Source organism: Lampris incognitus, chromosome 5 (assembly GCF_029633865.1).
Source record: "Lampris incognitus isolate fLamInc1 chromosome 5, fLamInc1.hap2, whole genome shotgun sequence".
Classification (NCBI taxonomy): domain Eukaryota; kingdom Metazoa; phylum Chordata; class Actinopteri; order Lampriformes; family Lampridae; genus Lampris; species Lampris incognitus.
Window position 1 is genome coordinate 68,095,671 of NC_079215.1, and position 20,262 is coordinate 68,115,932.

The 20,262-nt window shown below is 47.6% G+C and overlaps 1 protein-coding gene across 17 annotated transcripts in view; it reads left to right on the forward strand.

Moving 5' to 3' along the window:
* Positions 1-10,720, forward strand: part of slc8a1a (solute carrier family 8 member 1a) — a 45,938-nt gene extending 35,218 nt beyond the window's left edge. For 2 of the 17 annotated variants that reach the window (XM_056279844.1, XM_056279846.1), the window contains 5 exons: positions 4,615-4,683; positions 6,585-6,712; positions 7,327-7,426; positions 9,976-10,248; positions 10,344-10,720. In XM_056279844.1, coding sequence (XP_056135819.1) covers positions 4,615-4,683; positions 6,585-6,712; positions 7,327-7,426; positions 9,976-10,248; positions 10,344-10,720 — 947 coding nt within the window. Of the gene's footprint in view, positions 1-1,596; positions 1,604-1,961; positions 1,975-3,074; positions 3,079-3,229; positions 3,257-4,430; positions 4,451-4,590; positions 4,684-4,916; positions 4,945-5,589; positions 5,605-6,316; positions 6,335-6,387; positions 6,433-6,584; positions 6,713-7,326; positions 7,427-9,592; positions 9,596-9,975; positions 10,249-10,343 lie in introns of all 17 variants that reach the window. The other 15 variants (XM_056279861.1, XM_056279851.1, XM_056279856.1 and 12 more) reach the window with 14 other exon arrangements.
* The last annotated feature ends 9,542 nt before the right edge of the window (positions 10,721-20,262 follow it).

Below are 20,262 nucleotides of genomic sequence, written 5' to 3' on the forward strand. Positions count from 1 at the left end.
GTACATAACACACATTCTACTGTACATGACACATTCTTCTACTGTATATAACACACGTTCTACTGTACATAACACACATTCTACTGTACATAACACACGTTCTACTGTACATAACACACATTCTACTGTACATAACACACCCTCTACTGTACATAACACATTCTACTGTACATGGCACATTCTTCTACTGTATATAACACACATTCCACTGTACATAACACACATTCTACTGTACATGACACATTCTTCTACTGTACATAACACACGTTCTACTGTACATAACACATTCTACTGTACATGACACACGTTCTACTGTACATAACACACGTTCTACTGTACATAACACACATTCTACTGTACATGACACATTCTTCTACTGTATATAACACACGTTCTACTGTACATAACACATTCTACTGTACATGACATACGTTCTACTGTACATAACACACATTCTACTGTACATAACACACGTTCTACTGTACATAACACACATTCTACTGTACATAACACACGTTCTACTGTACATAACACACATTCTACTGTACATGACACATTCTTCTACTGTATATAACACACGTTCTACTGTACATAACACACATTCTACTGTACATAACACACATTCTACTGTATATAACACACATTCTACTGTACAAAACACACATTCTACTGTACATAACACATTCTCCTACTGTACATAACACGTTCTTCTACTGTACATAACACACATTCTGCTGTGCATGACACATTTTTCTACTCTACATAACACACATTCTTCTACTGTACATAGTACACGTTCTTCTACTATACATAACACGTTCTTCTACTGTACATGGCACACATTCCTCTACTGTACACAACACACATTCTACTGTACATAACACATTCTTCTACTGTACATGGCACACATTCTTCTACTGTACACAACGCACATTCTACTGTACATAACACATTCTTCTACTGTACATAACACAGTCTACTGTTCATAACACACCTTCTTCTGTACATAACACACATTCTTTTGCTATACATAACACACATCCAGAGGAGCATCTCAGCCAGAGCTTTACTGAAAGAGAGACAGGACAAAGTTACATACTTTAGTACTTTTCAGTAGTTCTAATCTGATAGAGGTTTTTTACAGGTTTTGTTTGATTTTCTGTAGTTTTGTATAGTTTTGTGGTTAGTTTATAGAATTAGTGCTCTCGCTTCCTCCCATGGTTGCTGTGGCTTGGTACCTGTGGCCCATCCCAACATGGGCCACAGATTCTGGCATCTTTTAAACCTCAGATGGGGCTGCAGTCTGTCTAAACTGGGCTTTTTGTGGCCCTTTAAACAGTCCATGTGGAAGGTCACCAGACGCAGTGACCTGGATTTTGTTTGGACACACAAAGACCACAAATGTTAGACTGATTATTATTTGTATAGATGGGTATTAATTTAACTCACGTAAACACTTCAGTAAAAATATTGCCTTAACCTGATTTCTCCCAGGAAGGACATTATTGGTGTGCATGTAAACATATTCGTGGTAACCACCCCTGATGTCAGTACTGAGGAAACCTGTTTCGGTCAAAATACTCACCGTGTACGTAGCACTACTGTACCACAACATGAAAAAGATTTCCAGTACCATCACAATCGAAGGATATTTTTATTGTTTTACAACCTGAGTGTTGTTTCCATAGTTTATTCTTTGTTACATATCAGTTATGATGTCATTTTACTGACCGGCTTCATTCAAGTGGATGTTGGACATGGACCACGACTGGACTCAGCTTTACAACGGTGTCTTATAGGACAACTGAACAGGAGTCTTTAAACAGCAAATCCCCCTAGTGTGTCAGTCAGACTGCATCCATGACTGTCCATTGTGTATGACTTCTCTATTGGGCTGGCCAGCTAGTTTATGGATGTTACTACTACTACCTACAGTAAGTACAGGCTGCTACTTCCTGCAGGGTGAACCAGGGAGTAGATCAACAACGTCATCCACTATTGATCATATTGAACATTTCACTTCATAACTTTTAACCTTCAATTCCAAATATGTGGTTAAGATAATTGGGTTAAATTGGACTTGTTGAAACATGTCTGACACTGTTCAGTTGTCCCATAAGACACTGTTGTAAAGCTGAGTCCAGCGGTGGTCCCTATCCAACATCTACTGAATGAAGACGGTGAGTAAAATGACATCATCACTCATAAGTATGATGGAAGAAACTATGAAAATAAGACCCAGGTCGTAAAAAATTTAATTATCCTTTAAATAATCCCTTATGTTTCACCTCTACTCGTAGTTCAAACCACTCTCTGAAACTAAGCTTCATCTGGGACTTCTTATAAGAAAAAATGTCCCAAATGTTCCTATGATGGGATCCCCCAGGGAATCTTCTTGGGTTCCTTCATGTTTACAAACTAAAGAACCCTTGAAGGTTTTCTGAAGACCTAGCGTGTGTGTGTGTGTGTGTGTGTGTGTGTGTGTGTGGTCAGACATGTGTCACTGGGTTTGCATGCTCAATCTGGCCTCCTTAAAAGCGGAGGATGATGGGAATTCCCAGCAGGCCTCACACAGTCACTGCTGTCACTAGGCATGCTCTGTGCATCCTCACTGCTCACGGCAAAGACAAACTTCATCTCTGACCTCCTGTCATCAACAATATCACCCACACCACGTCTGTTGGTTTCCTATCTCCAAAATGGATGTTCTGTGGTGATCAATATAGAATTTCTGGATGTTCTGGCCATCCGTAATGAAACACTCCACTTTTTACCCCTGACAAACTGACGTCCTCTTGATTTGTATTTTGAATCTGACCACAGTAATAGTAAAGTCTCACATAGTGAGAGTCTAAAATGAAATTACTGTAATGATCCTAGCATTACACTACAGAAACATTAGACAGGGCCGCTCTGGTGGCCGAGCAGAATAAACTGCCGTTCTTGCTACCCGCTCGTCATGTGGCTGGGAGGTTCGTATCCCAGACTCGCCGTAACCGGTCACGGCCAGAGCATCCACGGGGTAAGGCATCCATTAGGCCACCCTTACCCGAGGGATAGTGGGTGTAGATCAGTGTAGTGTTTGGGGACTCGTCGTTCTCCAGCGACCCCTCTGGCCCACCCGGGCGCCTGCAGCCAAGCAACTGAAAGCATTCTCCCTACGCCTCCTTCGCGGCCTGAAGGTGATGCAATCCATGCGAGGAGGCTTCAGCATGTAAAATGGTGAGAGCAGCCGACACGAGTTTGAAGGAAGCTGGTGTTACGACTATCTCCTTCCTGTGGAAACGTGAGCCAGGGGAGTTATTCCACAAGAGTTCCGGCCATATGCCACTGGGTTAATCGGGTGGGATAAGGGGAAATACTGGAAATACATTTATATAAAAAAAAGAAACATTAGACAGGTTTTGGGTTACGGAGTGTTTTAAAAGCCTCAATGTGCCATTTAGGAAAAAGTAAAAGGTGTTGTTAAGGACTTCCTAAATGAGATGGCCAACATTCCTAAATTGTATGGATAGCACATCAAACCCAGTGAGGGATCCCGTTAAAGGAAAGCTAACTTCAGTTCATAGAAAAACTCTTTTACAGATGTCCATCCATCCATCCATTATCCAAGCCGCTTATCCCAATTGGGGTCGCGGGATGCTGGAGCCTGTCCCAGCAGTCACTGGGCAGCAGGTGGGGAGATACCCTGGACAGGCCGCCAGGCCATCACAGGGCCAACACATGGTCCTTCCCATGTGCCAAGTCCACATAATAAGGAAACGAACACTTAGGCAGGCAAGGATAACATGCATTTTTGTAAACAAAAGCTGGTCTTTTACAGATGTGATTGTGAAAATATAAACAAAGGACCATTTTGGTCCAAATGGATCAGTCCTGTTTTGAAAAAAAAAAACACTTGATAAGTGAACCACAGAATCAGTGCTTAGTAAAAATGTATGAACAAAACGTAAAGTGGTGAACCAGAGGGTCAGGTGATGAAGTGTAGTCCAGCAGCAGCTGCTAGCATGGCTCTGCCAGGTGCTGTTGGACCACAACAAGCTGCTAACGTCTCAGCTGACAATACACAGTCAGCCTTTTCTCTCTGATTCAGACTCCGTTGTTCCTCCATGCAGTCAGAAACACACACGTCACACTGCTACAGGTTTTGTCCAGCAGTCCGTCAGTCCATCAACACTCTCTGTCCTCATCTGACCATTTGACCACTAATATTGTAGTCATCGATTTTATGCAATTCTCCAAAGAGAGTTCAGTCAGCAGACCGCATCTGACTCCAAATCTGTTGAATTTGCCGAGTAAATGTTCACACACCTGGAACTTGTCCTGACGTTGCAGAACCCAAATTTAAAGAAAATGTAGATTAGAATTCGGGATTTATGAGTATGAAATTGGTACAACAATTAGAAAACGTCAAAGCCTACCAATACAAGAGGCAGAGATGCAGGTTAGCGTTAACAAAAGATGTTCAGGTCTGAAGGGGAAGTGTGCAGGAGCCAGCGGAGCAAGTAAACGAAGAATCTGCTGCTGTTTCTGACGTGGTGGGGGAACGACGTGTCTTCGTCCCATCAACAAGCGAAACTGGTGTCTGTTAAACTACTTCCAACCTGTTTCCAGGCAGGGATGTCTACAGGAAGGTACAGGGTCGTGACCTCTCCAGTCCCTCCGCTGTACTCAACCTCACAGGTAGTCAGGGGTCATTCATCCCTCCTCTCTGTCTCTCCCACCCTCCCTCACCCCACACATCCATCCATCTCAACTTCCTATCCATCCTCTCCCTAGTGTGTGTGTGTGTGTGTGTGTGTGTGTGTGTGTGTGTGTGTGTGTGTGTGTGTGTGTGTGTGTGTGTGTGTGTGTGTGCGCGGCTAATCATGCATACCACTGGACCTCGTATCAGCCTAAAAACGTTTTGTGCATAGTTATGATGAAGAACATCTTGTGGTTGCGGTGCCGGTGACTCAGAACCTTAGAAAGATATTTGCTCCCCCTACCGCTGCTCTCGCTCTTCATTCGCTCGACCAACACTGCTGTCTGTCGCTGCCCAATCTGAGTCAACCGTGTGCATGCACAACCCGCATCTACGCTTGATTCGAATCTGGCAGTGACAATAAAAAGTTATTAAAAGAATTTTTGATAATCCAAAAAAAATGTGAAAGTTATAAAGGAACAACTTCCTCTAGGTTGCCGTCAAAACAGGAAGTGTTGCATATTCGTGTTGTTGCCTGATCTGAGTCAACCGTAGATGTGAGTGGCGCATGCGTGAGCGTAAACGGTTTACCCAGCCTGTTATATTGTAACAACCACGAATGTGTTGACTCGCTGGCCCTTGGCTAAGGGGTCGGACCCTTTAGCCGACTGGTTAGCGCGCCCGTGATGCGGGTGACCCGGGTTCGCTGCCCCCCGAATTCGCTACAATATGATGAAACTAAAGACAGGGTTAGACCAGAGTGGTCACAAAGCAAACCTTGTCTTTTTGGAAGGTGCAAGTTCATATTAGACTTGGTTGCATTGGTGTGAGGGTCCATCTAGGAGGCTGCACATCCACAGACCGACAGGCGAACGTTTCTATTAGGTAGATGGGGGGGGGGTCAGCTTGGGTGCTGCATAGTAAAAACGTTTTCCCCCATATTTCCTGTTCAATCAACTTGGGCGCTGCACAAAATGTTAAAACGGCAGGAAAAACACTGGTTCTTCTCTGCTACTGGACCTGCCTGCCTAGTCATGTTTGTGCACAGTTATGACTCTATGATCAAGGATCTCTCGTGGTTGCGATGATTTAAAACCTTTGAAAAACCTGTTCTGTACCACAGTTGTGTGCTAACTTCTCAGCTGGTTTGTCGCCGAGCCCGAGCATCGTGGAAGCGGAGACACTCCTGGCGTGGATCTGCACTCTACTGAGTGCACTCTTCTAGCTAGAAGGGAGTTTTGCTCCAGTTGATGCCACATTGTTGTCTTCAGATGTGTTCTCTGAGCTGTTGCAGAACATTTAAGTAGAATTAAACCTAAATCATGTATTCTGAGCTGTAGATGTGTCTATTTGACGTCTACCTGATCAAACCGTTAATGCACATAACCTCAATGATGAACAGCTTCTACTACTCTTTCCCATATCAAGAAGAATTCTTCCTTTCGTATTGTTTCTAGAAATGAATTATTAGTGGTTCAATTTCAATCCGACTTTAATTTCAACACCATTCCACGTACCTTTTCCCCGTACTGCAGAACGAGAATAAAAACAGTTTGATGAAAACAGTTTGATGAAAACAGCAGTCGATCCTCACAGACATAGAAGTCGCTTCCACAGAGTGACGTCCTGCAGGCTGTAGAATTGCCTCCTGTTGAGGAAATGATTCAGCATGACTCCTGTCAGTGTTGTGTTCTCGCTCTCAGGTCAGACCTCTATCTGTTGCACCAGACAGTAAAATAACTGCATCTGTCAAGCCCAGGTGCTCCTCTTGACTGACATCAGAGAACTGTGAACACGGACCCCAGCATGACTCTGAGGAGTCGGCGCCAAGACTGATGGTTGTATTTCTCTCTCTCTCCTCTCCTCTCCTCTCTCCTCCCTGTGGCTCCCTTCTCTCCAGAGGAGGAAAGAGAGGAGACCCTGACCAAAAAGGAGGAAGAGGAGAGGAGGATTGCAGAGATGGGTAGACCCACACTGGGGGAGCACGTTAACCTGGAGGTGATCGTAGAGGAGTCATATGAGTTCAAGGTGGGGAATCATTTCAATGAAATGTGTCAGAATGTCACATTAAACTTAAAATCCTCTCAGTGAATCTATAGATACGCTGAAGGGATCAGCTGTTTGGTTTGTAGGTTTCTCTTTTATGGAGCTCAGAGTATTTTTTGAGTCATAAATTCACTTCACCCACTCGACTGAACCTCGCCCACCGCATAATCTCTTCTTCAACTGACGTGTTGTGTTGTGTTGTGTTGTGCTGTAGTGTTGTTATTCTATGTTAAGTACACCGAGAGAGCTCTGCGTTTCCTCCTCCCTCTCAAACTTTAACAGATATTCCTTTAAAGTTACACTTTTTCCATTTGGTAATACTATATCTGAGCCATGCAGACAGACTTTAGGTAAGACCAACAGTGAAATAAACTACTGTTGCTGAATCACCAACACTACAGGCTGCCAGTATTTGGGAGGTCCAAGCTCAGAGCCATAGTCCCAATAGAAGTTGTGACACCCAGAGCTGTCAAGGATTCCAGAGCAGCCTATCATACGTGGAGATGCCATGTGGAATAACGATGTGTTGTTTTTTTTGTCTTTTTGGTCAAAGTTCAACGGTAACCTCCCATTTCCACTCATTCCTGTTTTCACAGAGCACGGTGGACAAACTCATTAAGAAGGCCAACCTGGCTCTGCTCATAGGAACCAACAGCTGGAGGGAGCAATTTGTGGAAGCCATCACAGTCTCCTCTGGTAAGATTCTCCAACCCAAACCAGCTCCAACTGGTCACCAGGAGAAGACCGAAGTTTTGCTGGTCAGCTCCAAGTGACCAACAGTAAAATACTGCTGTCGGTCTACTTGCTTCATGTTCTATGCCAGTGAAAGCACTCTGGAGAAGCAGACTAAGACCTTTTCATCTAGTCACCTGTTTCATCATCACCTCACACTAAGTCCCATCCACCAATTGACATCATGACCTCATGCTGAGCTCCAGCCAGTGAGTGTTTAAGAAGAGGTTCTGCAATGCTTTTATCGCTGGTTAACATGTCAAGGCTTAATGTGACAATTAGATGAGATTACCTGTTTTTATGTAATTTCTCGATTTAATAAATAAATAATTCCAAATAGAATAATAGCTAAAATAAAATAAATAATTAAGTAATAATAAATAAGTTAATAAATCTATTTCAGTGTGCTCCTGGTAACTGGAGCACACCCTCCGCTGTGCTGCAATTATCGGGGCATCACACTGCTCAGCCTCCCTGAGAAAGTCTAGTCTAGGGTGCTGGAAAGGAGGCTCCGACCAATTGTCGAACCTCGGATCCAGGAGGAACAATGCGGATTCCGTCCTGGCCGTGGAACTGCAGACCACCTCTTTACCCTTGTGGAAGTGCTGAGGGGGACATGGGAGTTTGACCAGCCAGTCTACATGTGTTTTGTGGACTTGGAGAAGGCTTACGACCGTGTACCCCGGGGCACTCTGTGGGGGGTACTGCGGGAGTATGGGGTACCGGGGCAGTTGCTACAAGCCCTCCGGTCCTTGTATAACCAAAGTGAGAGCTGTGTCCGCATTCTCGGCACAAAGTCAAACACGTTTTCGGTGGGTGTGGGACTCCGCCAAGGTTGTCCCTTGTCTCCTATTCGGTTTGTGATATTCATGGACAGGATCTCAAGGAGCAGCCAAGGTGAGGAGTGTGTCCGTTTTGGGAACCTCAGAATTGCATCTCTGCTCTTCTCAGATGATGTGGTTCTGTTGGCTCCATCAGAACGTGACCTCCAGCGCACTGGGGCGGTTTGCAGCTGAGTGTGAAATGGCCGGGATGAGAGTCAGCACCTCCAAGTCTGAGGCCGTGGTTCTCTACCGGAAAATGGTGGATTGCTCCCTCCAGGTTGGGGATGAGTTGCTGCCTCAAGTGAAGGAGTTCAAGTATCTCGGGATCTTGTTTATGAGTGAGGGTAGGATGGAGCGGGAGATTGACAGGTGGATTGGTGCAGCATCAGCAGTAATGTGGACGTTGTACCAGACCGTTGTGGTGAAGAGGGAGCTGAGCCGGAAGGCAAAGCTCTCAATTTACCAGTCAATCTTCGTTCCAACCCTCACCTATGGTCATGAGCTTTGGGTAGTGACCGAAAGGGTGAGATCGCGGATACAAGCGGCTGAAATTAGTTTCCCCCGTAGGGTGTCTGGGCTCAGCCTTAGAGATAGGGTGAGGAGCTTGGACGTCCGGAGGGAGCTCGGAGTAGAGCCGCCGCTCCTTTGCATCCAAAGGAGCCAGTTGCGGTGGTTTGGGCACCTGATTAGGATGCCTCCTGGGCGCCTTCCTTTGGAGGTTTACGGGGCACGTCCAACTGGGAGGAGACCCCGGGGTAGACCCAGAACTCGCTGGAGGGACTACATGTCCAGTCTGGCCTGGGAACGCCTTAGGATCCCCCAGGAGGAGCTGGAGGGTGTTGCTGGGGAGAGGGACGTCTGGAGTGCCCTACTTAGCTTGCTGCCACCGCCACCCGACCCCGGAGAAGAGGCTGATGATGAGATGAGATGGGAGATGTAATTTCTCACACAAGTTCAGCTGACAGTAGAATCTCATTTCATCTGCACTACAGTCCTCTTACCTCCGGTTGGAGAGTTTGTGATGAACTTGTTCTGTGTTTGTGGGCTGGAGGCTTTTCCTGGTGGTCTGTTGTCACAATGACGTACATCAGACCAGCAGCCGCGGTAAAAGCTCCATTCCTCATGCCTGTATTTTTTGTTACAAAACGAAAGCATATATCATCACTCCAGCACTGGTGTTTGCCAATCGGTTTAAATGAATAAATACAACGACGCAGCCAATAAGCTGATCACTAACAACACGGTGTAAAACAGTATTGGTTGCTGTCTGGAAGTATTCTCAGTAATCCAGGTATGAAAATCAAAGCGGGTTGAATCAGTTCATCTGGACACAACGCTCGTTGGCAGGAACATTTCATCTCTCATCTGAAAAGTTTCTGTCAATAAGCTTTGTGTCCAGATGAACTGATTCAACCCTCTTTGCTTATCGGTTGCTGTCACTCTGTGGTCGTGCGATATTTTCTGCCATTATCCAGATTTCAACCTCAGGTCAGGGCCAGCAGGAGAGCAGTTTCTAAACTTTAAAAGTCATCGTGAAACACAGAGAATTTAAATTAACAAATAGGTATGCTACTCCCTCTAGTGTTGAGCGTTGGTAATACTGGTTGGTACCACTGTGAGGAGTGTTTACTCTAGAGCTCCTGTTGATAAAACTTCAGAATGAGTATTTGTTCCTCTTCTCCCCCTCAGGTGATGATGACGACGATGACTGCGGCGAAGAGAAACTCCCGTCTTGTTTCGACTACGTCATGCACTTCCTTACTGTCTTCTGGAAGGTTCTGTTCGCCTTGGTTCCTCCGACGGATTACTGGAACGGCTGGGCATGTTTCGTGGTATCCATCTCGGTGATCGGCCTCCTGACGGCAGTGATTGGAGACCTGGCATCTCACTTCGGCTGCACTGTTGGACTCAAAGACTCGGTCACCGCCGTGGTGTTTGTCGCCCTCGGAACGTCGGTACCAGGTCTGATATGTATACTATATACACACACACACACACACACACACACACACATACATACACACACACTTTAACACCTTCTCCTCTGTCTCCTGAAGACACATTTGCCAGTAAGGTAGCAGCAATCCAGGACCAGTATGCTGACGCATCCATCGGCAACGTAACAGGAAGTAATGCCGTGAATGTCTTCCTGGGGATTGGCGTGGCATGGTCCATAGCCGCCATCTACCACCAATCCCAGGGTCGCTTGTTCCGGGTTGATCCGGGCACACTGGCCTTCTCCGTAACACTCTTCACCGTCTTCGCCTTCATCTGCGTGGCTGTGCTGATGTACCGGCGTCGACCTGAGATCGGGGGCGAGCTAGGTGGGCCAAGAACACCAAAGGTCCTGACCAGCTGCCTGTTCTTCAGCCTATGGCTTATGTACATAGTTTTTTCCTCTCTGGAGGCCTACTGTCACGTACCGGGATTCTAACCTGACCACAAAACCACCTTCAACACAACAGCCTTCAGCACTTCAAAACCAACTCTGACAGATTCCTCAGGGGTCTGGAGGATTCCATAAGGTCCGGACAGTTTCCTAAAAGCCCTGGAAATATTCTAAAGGGTTCTGGTCAATTCTTCAGGGTCCTGGCTGAAACCTAACAGTGCTGACAATGTCCTGAAGGTTTTGATACATTTTCAGAGTTCTTTCCTGGTATAATTCCCTTTCCCATCCTCACTGCCTGCTATCTGATGGCTGCCAAACATTGGAATCCCCCCGAGACGTCAGTTCCTTCATCAGTGACCTGCAGGAGACCCGGACTGCTCAAACCGGACACTTTCCTCCGTCTCAGAACCTTCCTGTTCTCCCTCATGTTTCTGTTTGTCGTGACCCTGTATGTTTTCTATTTAATGACTGTGACCTTCATCGTATGAAGGACCGTGAACAACCTTGGTGATTGATGGAGAAGCAGAAGTCAAGCTGTGGACCGTCGACTGCTGAAACACATTGTAGACCTCCAGGCTGTTTGTCACATCACAGGATCCTGTCCCTATCACACTGAAGCTACGCGAAATTAAATAACTGCAGTGAGGTTGCAAAATAAAAGGTTTGAAACATAGAGTTAACAAAAGAGCCTCAGCGAGTTCTCAGCTTGCTCATTATGACATCATGGACCTCTGCTTTACTGACACTCATTTCCCCAATTTGACATCGGAGCTGTGTGGTCAGATGAGTTTGGATCCCGAGTCCCAGGGCTGTCCATCTGTAAAATGTGTCTCATAAGAGTCGTATGTCATATCAGTGTGTGAACGCATAGCGCCCCAGCTGGATTAAAAACAGCATCCTGCTGAATAATGGAGAGCAGGAGGAGAACAGAAGCAGAGGTGTCTGTCTGGTTGTTTGGCAACAATCAGAGAGGAAGGTCATGTGTTGGTTTCTACAAAACTAGAAATGTGTGATGAGTTCTGGTGGATCTGGTAAAGCCGTCATATTGTTGGTGACTACAGAATCCAGGCTTGTTTCCAACAGGCCTGCAGTCAGGATCAGGGTTTGGGTTAGTAGTACGATGAGGAGCAAGATCCCTTTACTTTTCAATACCTTACCTCTGCCTCATCGATATGAAGGGAACTCTGTTGTAAAATGCCTGTTTTACTGATAGACAGAACTTCAGTAAGATGGAGGGGAGGCCACCAGATCCAGACATCGGCAGGGTACCTGGTGTCTTGTACATTTGTTTGCCAACATACCTTTTAACGAGATTCTACATGAAACACAAGGAGCCATATTGAGAGCTCGGGCTCGGGGAGAATTTTCAGTGTGAAAATGTGAGCGGTTATTTTCAAGGATCTGATCCAAGCGAGTCATCCTTCTGTTTATCTGCTTTGCTTTTTGTCAAGGGGAACGGAAACATCTTGACCAACAGAATCCTCACATGTTCTAGATGTTGAACAATACATGTCAGGTTGTGTGTTTGTCCAGGTGGGGTTGACACCAGGTCCTCCTGTAGAACCACATGAACAGGCTTCACTTCAGGTCAACTTTGCATGGGTGGGTTGTTGGTTTGATCTTGAAAACATGTTGAAGGTGTGTTGGCCGTTACCGTCATAGACTTAAGATGCAAACACGAGTCCTGGCTGATGATTTGTTGTTGTTGTTGTTGTTGTGTTTTTGCGGTGGGAAAGGTTCTGACACCACAGCCCTGCTGACTCTCATTCAGTCTGGATGGAGCTCAGACCACCTCAGCTCACCACTACCTGCACAGCACACACACTGGTCCAGTAACACCAGCACATGCAGAACCGTAGGTTCTAGAGCCTCATCCAGAAGTCTGGGAGGGGATGAAGCCAGATGACTCCAGCTAAAACCACTTCACTAAAACCACTTGATTAAAAGAACTTCATTAAAACCACTTGATTAAAAGAACTTGATTAAAAGAACTTGATTATAGGACGGTTAAACAATCAACGCTGTCCTGGCTGACACTGTTTAAGACGGGTGTACTACTTCTGCTTTCCTGTCTGTCTGTCTGTCTGTCTGTCTGATGTCCACTTTCTTCAGAGGTCCAGAAAAAACCTGCTCACATGTATTTTTTATTGTTATCATTATTGTAATTCTTGTTATTGAATATTTTCATGTGACACTATGAACAGCAGTGGTGCGCACCGTGTCAGCTGCCAGGTCAGTCTGCCTGGTGCACCTTCACAAGACAACGGTCCTTTTGTAAAGATCTGGACATACTGCTGCTTTTCTGACTCCTGCCTGATCAACCTTCTTATTCCTTGTTAGCATTGTTAAAACTGGCACCGACAACTCAGCGGGCCTCTTGTTATGGGGTTGGGCCGGCTGCACAGCGGGCCTCGGTGCTCGGTAAAGGAGACGGTGGCCTGTTGGAGCGTGGTCACGTTGGTCCTGATGTTCTCGCGTCCTGCTGCGTGGTGCTCGGTGCGTCTACGTGGTCCCTCTCTACAGGAGCTCTTACTCTGCTGCTGGTGACCCTGTGTGTGTCTTGTGTCTCTGAACAACATGGTGACTGTTAATGCTGAAGGTCGTTCGTCTAGCTTCACCTCTTTCTCCCTATTCACAGGAGCCCGTCCGCTGATTTAGTTCTGGAACACGGGTTTCCTGAGAGGAGGGGTTCCCGCCTCACGTTTCAGCTGTTTATAAGCAAACCTTTGTGTTCCTGCGGTGTTCAGTTGGTGTAGCAGCAGTTTCACAGCCATCACCTGGAGGTCCTCTTCTGTTCGCTGATACGCGTAGGCTAAATTCTGCTACGGAGCAACTCATCTGGTCACAATGTGGTAGTGCAACTGGTGTCCAAGTCCTTGTTAACACTAGTCTATAGACCTCATATACGCTGTGCACTCTCTAGAGACTTCGGTACTGGTGTTGCTACTAGTATTTAATACCAGTATTAGTGTTGCGTTCATCCTGCTGATCACAGAGTCAACCATCATGCAGAAGTCTGTCCATACCAGTGTAATAACTATGACGATAATTACTGTGATAATTACTCTCAGTGTTTGGCTGTATGTACTGCTGCTGCTCTGACACGCCGGGATTTAAGGATTTCATGTTTTCTCTGGTTCCGTTTTGGCCCTTTTTCCTTTGATCACGTGGTCTGTGTACCATGGCCGTTACAGGTAACACAAGCTAACGTGTTAGCTGTGCTCCCACTTTGTTTTTGAGGGATTCCCAGGATGCTGCTCTGTGGCGACTTAGCGCCCTCTGGTGGATTCTACAGATTTTACAGGCTTGTCTGTTAAACGTGTTTGGTTCCGGTTTTTGGTTTGAACGTGTTTCTTATATTTGGGCTGTCTTGATTTATTTTTGTGCACATAAGGAAATATTGAGTCACAGGAGACACAAAACTGTAATGATCCGATTTGGTTCATGTTGTGTGGCTGAAAATAAAAGTTTGAAACCAGAGTTTGCAGTTTCTCTGTATTTGTGTGTCTGACGGTCAGAGGGTTGTGGGTTTGATTCCAGTTCTCCTGTGTGGATTTTGTGTTCTGTAACGTTCATAAGAGATGAAGATCACTCTGACGTCAGCTTTAATCTGAAGCTGAAGTTCAACATCAGGATGGTCGCTGAGGTGTCGGAGGTTCGGGGTCCGGTTCCGACCCAGGCGTTACTCTGAGAGAAGAGATGGAACCAAAACCCGCCGCCCTCTCTTCCTTGTTCCGTTCTCCAGGGGACGGCTGCTGAACACCTGAGTGGTCAGCCTCCGCCATCTGCAAACATGGTTCTGCAGAACCGGTCAGCACACCTGTTCTCACTGATAACACCCTGTCTGCCTGTCTGTCTGTCTGTCTGCCTGTCTGTCTGTCTGTCTGTCTGCCTGCCTGTCTGTCTGTCTGCCTGCCTGCCTGTCTGTCTGTCTGTCTGTCTGCCTGTCTGTCTGCCTGTCTGTCTGTCTGCCTGCCTGTCTGTCTGTCTGTCTGTCTGCCTGCCTGCCTGTCTGCCTGCCTGCCTGTCTGTCTGTCTGCCTGTCTGTCTGCCTGTCTGTCTGTCTGCCTGCCTGCCTGCCTGCCTGTCTGTCTGCCTGCCTGCCTGTCTGTCTGCCTGTCTGTCTGTCTGCCTGCCTGTCTGTCTGTCTGTCTGTCTGCCTGTCTGTCTGTCTGCCTGCCTGTCTGTCTGTCTGTCTGTCTGCCTGTCTGTCTGTCTGTCTGCCTGTCTGTCTGTCTGTCTGTCTGTCTGTCTGTCTGCCTGTCTGCCTGCCTGCCTGTCTGTCTGTCTGTCTGTCTGTCTGCCTGTCTGTCTGCCTGTCTGTCTGCCTGTCTGTCTGTCTGTCTGTCTGTCTGTCTGCCTGCCTGCCTGTCTGTCTGTCTGTCTGGGGTTGCAGCTTGTTCCAGGTCTTGGTTCCCAACCACCCCCATCTGCACCACACACCCTGCAGACGGAAGTGGTAATATGCACATATCCCTAACACACCTCCCTTTCCTGCCCCTGAATGTGTCCATAACGTTTGTTTTTGTTTTGGGGGGGGGGCTTTTTCTCTCCAATTACACTCATCCAATTACCCCACTCCTCCGAGCCGTCCCGGTCTCTGCTCCACCCCCTCTGCTGATCCAGGGAGAGCTGCAGACTACCACATGCCTCCTCCCATACATGTGGAGTCACCAGCCGCTTCTTTTCACCTGACAGTGGGGAGTTTCACCAGGGGGACGTAGCGCGTGGGAGGGTCACGCTATTTCCCCTCTCCCCCCCGAACAGGCGCCCCGACCGACCGACCAGAGGAGGCGCTAGTGCAGCGACTAGGACACCTACCCACATCCGGCTTCCCACCCGGAGACACGGCCAATTGTGTCTGTAGGGACGCCCGACCAAGCCGGAGGTAACACGGGGATTCGAACCAGCAATTCCTGTGTTGGTAGGCAACGGAATAGACCGCCACGCTACCCGGACGCCCCCAATGTCCATAATGTTTAACTCACCTTCTAGTCCTCAAACGTACAAAATCCGCATAATAATGTGCATTTAATCTACTAAGTCTCGACTGGTGAACAGAACTTGCAGTAGCTGGTCATGTCAGTAGTCACAGCGGCTGGTCATGTCAGTAGTCACAGTGGCTGGTCATGTCAGTAGTCACAGTGGCTGGTCATGTCAGTAGTCACAGCGGCTGATCATGTCAGTAGTCACAGTAGCTGGTCATGTCAGTAGTCACAGCGGCTGGTCATGTCAGTAGTCACAGTGGCTGGTCATGTCAGTAGTCACAGTGGCTGGTCATGTCAGTAGTCACAGCTGCTGGTCATGTCAGTAGTCACAGCGGCTGGTCATGTCAGTAGTCACAGCGGCTGGTCATGTCAGTAGTCACAGCTGCTGGTCATGTCAGTAGTCACAGCGGCTGGTCATGTCAGTAGTCACAGCGGCTGGTCATGTCAGTAGTCACAGCGGCTGGTCATGTCAGTAGTCACAGTGGCTGGTCATGTCAGTAGTCACAGTGGCTGATCATGTCAGTAGTCACAGTGGCTGATCATGTCAGTAGTCACAGTGGCTGGTCATGTCAGTAGTCACAGTGGCTGATCATGTCAGTAGTCACAGTGGCTGGTCATGTCAGTAGTCACAGCGGCTGATCATGTCAGTAGTCACAGCGGCTGGTCATGTCAGTAGTCACAGCGGCTGGTCATGTCAGTAGTCACAGTGGCTGGTCATGTCAGTAGTCACAGCGGCTGGTCATGTCAGTAGTCACAGTGGCTGGTCATGTCAGTAGTCCCAGCGGCTGATCATGTCAGTAGTCACAGTAGCTGGTCATGTCAGTAGTCACAGCGGCTGGTCATGTCAGTAGTCACAGCGGCTGATTATGTCAGTAGTCACAGTGGCTGGTCATGTCAGTAGTCACAGTGGCTGGTCATGTCAGTAGTCACAGTGGCTGATCATGTCAGTAGTCACAGTGGCTGGTCATGTCAGTAGTCACAGTGGCTGGTCATGTCAGTAGTCACAGTGGCTGATCATGTCAGTAGTCACAGTGGCTGATCATGTCAGTAGTCACAGTGGCTGGTCATGTCAGTAGTCACAGTGGCTGATCATGTCAGTAGTCACAGTGGCTGATCATGTCAGTAGTCACAGCGGCTGATCATGTCATTAGTCACAGTGGCTGGTCATGTCAGTAGTCACAGCTGCTGGTCATGTCAGTAGTCACAGTGGCTGATCATGTCAGTAGTCACAGTGGCTGATCATGTCAGTAGTCATGTCAGTAGTCATGTCAGTAGTCACAGCGGCTGATCATGTCAGTAGTCACAGTAGCTGGTCATGTCAGTAGTCACAGCGGCTGGTCATGTCAGTAGTCACAGCGGCTGGTCATGTCAGTAGTCACAGTGGCTGGTCATGTCAGTAGTCACAGTGGCTGGTCATGTCAGTAGTCACAGCGGCTGGTCATGTCAGTAGTCACAGCGGCTGGTCATGTCAGTAGTCACAGCGGCTGGTCATGTCAGTAGTCACAGCGGCTGGTCATGTCAGTAGTCACAGTGGCTGGTCATGTCAGTAGTCACAGTGGCTGATCATGTCAGTAGTCACAGTGGCTGATCATGTCAGTAGTCACAGTGGCTGGTCATGTCAGTAGTCACAGTGGCTGATCATGTCAGTAGTCACAGTGGCTGGTCATGTCAGTAGTCACAGCGGCTGATCATGTCAGTAGTCACAGCGGCTGGTCATGTCAGTAGTCACAGCGGCTGGTCATGTCAGTAGTCACAGTGGCTGGTCATGTCAGTAGTCACAGCGGCTGGTCATGTCAGTAGTCACAGTGGCTGGTCATGTCAGTAGTCCCAGCGGCTGATCATGTCAGTAGTCACAGTAGCTGGTCATGTCAGTAGTCACAGCGGCTGGTCATGTCAGTAGTCACAGCGGCTGATTATGTCAGTAGTCACAGTGGCTGGTCATGTCAGTAGTCACAGTGGCTGGTCATGTCAGTAGTCACAGTGGCTGATCATGTCAGTAGTCACAGTGGCTGGTCATGTCAGTAGTCACAGTGGCTGGTCATGTCAGTAGTCACAGTGGCTGATCATGTCAGTAGTCACAGTGGCTGATCATGTCAGTAGTCACAGTGGCTGGTCATGTCAGTAGTCACAGTGGCTGATCATGTCAGTAGTCACAGTGGCTGATCATGTCAGTAGTCACAGCGGCTGATCATGTCATTAGTCACAGTGGCTGGTCATGTCAGTAGTCACAGCTGCTGGTCATGTCAGTAGTCACAGTGGCTGATCATGTCAGTAGTCACAGTGGCTGATCATGTCAGTAGTCATGTCAGTAGTCATGTCAGTAGTCACAGCGGCTGATCATGTCAGTAGTCACAGTAGCTGGTCATGTCAGTAGTCACAGCGGCTGGTCATGTCAGTAGTCACAGCGGCTGGTCATGTCAGTAGTCACAGTGGCTGGTCATGTCAGTAGTCACAGTGGCTGGTCATGTCAGTAGTCACAGCGGCTGATCATGTCAGTAGTCACAGTAGCTGGTCATGTCAGTAGTCACAGCGGCTGGTCATGTCAGTAGTCACAGCGGCTGGTCATGTCAGTAGTCACAGTGGCTGATCATGTCAGTAGTCACAGTGGCTGATCATGTCAGTAGTCATGTCAGTAGTCACAGCTGCTGATCATGTCAGTAGTCACAGCGGCTGATCATGTCAGTAGTCATGTCAGTAGTCACAGCGGCTGATCATGTCAGTAGTCATGTCAGTAGTCACAGCTGCTGATCATGTCAGTAGTCACAGCGGCTGATCATGTCAGTAGTCATGTCAGTAGTCACAGCGACTGGTCATGTCAGTAGTCACAGCGGCTGGTCATGTCGGTAGTCACAGCGACTGGTCATGTCGGTAGTCACAGCGGCTGGTCATGTCGGTAGTCACAGCGGCTGGTCATGTCAGTAGTCACAGCGGCTGGTCATGTCAGTAGTCACAGTGGCTGGTCATGTCAGTAGTTACAGTAGCTGATCATGTCGGTAGTCTCATGTCAGTAGTCACAGCAGCTGGTCATGTCAGTAGTCACAGTGGCTGGTCATGTCAGTAGTCACAGCTGCTGGTCATGTCAGTAGTCACAGTGGCTGGTCATGTCAGTAGTCACAGCTGCTGGTCATGTCAGTAGTCACAGCTGCTGGTCATGTCAGTAGTCACAGCGGCTGGTCATGTCGGTAGTCACAGTGACTGGTCATGTCAGTAGTCACAGCGGCTGGTCATGTCAGTAGTCACAGCTGCTGGTCATGTCAGTAGTCACAGTGGCTGGTCATGTCAGTAGTCACAGCTGCTGGTCATGTCAGTAGTCACAGTGACTGGTCATGTCAGTAGTCACAGTGACTGGTCATGTCAGTAGTCACAGCGGCTGGTCATGTCAGTAGTCACAGCGGCTGGTCATGTCAGTAGTCACAGTGACTGGTCATGTCAGTAGTCACAGCGGCTGGTCATGTCAGTAGTCACAGCTGCTGGTCATGTCGGTAGTCACAGTGGCTGGTCATGTCAGTAGTCACAGCGGCTGGTCATGTCAGTAGTCACAGCGGCTGGTCATGTCAGTAGTCACAGCGGCTGATCATGTCAGTAGTCACAGTGACTGGTCATGTCAGTAGTCACAGTAGCTGGTCATGTCAGTAGTCACAGCGACTGGTCATGTCAGTAGTCACAGTGACTGGTCATGTCAGTAGTCACAGTAGCTGGTCATGTCGGTAGTCACAGCGGCTGGTCATGTCAGTAGTCACAGCGGCTGGTCATGTCAGTAGTCACAGCGGCTGATCATGTCAGTAGTCACAGTGACTGGTCATGTCGGTAGTCACAGCGGCTGGTCATGTCGGTAGTCACAGCTGCTGGTCATGTCAGTAGTCACAGCGGCTGGTCATGTCGGTAGTCACAGTAGTGAGCGAATCAGCAGGGCTTAACAGGTTTGTAATCCGCATTAGAAACAGGTCCTCCTACATGGACCCAGTCCTCGTTCCCTGGCAGGAAAGTGTGTGTGTGTGTGTGTGGGGGGGGGGGGTTGACTGGGTGGTTAGAAAGACGCCTCTCTGATCTGAAACCAGAGAAACGTTCCTGAGATAGTGGACTGGGTGAAATATACTGACGTCCTGAGCAGCACCTTTCCAGCCTGGAAACCAGACCAAGTCATTTCTCTAAACTGTGGGTTGCTGTGAAATGTGGGAATTTCAACGAAAGTATATTTGAAGATAGAAAAATCCTAACATGGATCAAAAACAAAGCATGGCCTTTAGTCTAACAAGCTACTTACAAATGAATGTAACCCACACTAATGTAGCATGGCGAACCTGGCACATTATCCCATCATGAAGACACTTTCTGGGCCTTGTGTTGACGACGACACTGCCCTTAAAATTCCCTCAAATATTTGAGAAACTGGGTGAAGCAAAAATGTTAACGTTGCAGATCCGCTGTTCTGTTTTTTCCTCCTGAGTAGCAGTATTATGTGTAGCTTTCCCCCCAAATACTTTAATATTTTTAATGCAGCTTTTACATTTTTTAGGTAGGTCTTAACTAAAAACTCTGCACAACCAGAAACCCCTGCAGTATGACAATTACACAATTTGTAAATGATCAATAAAGAAT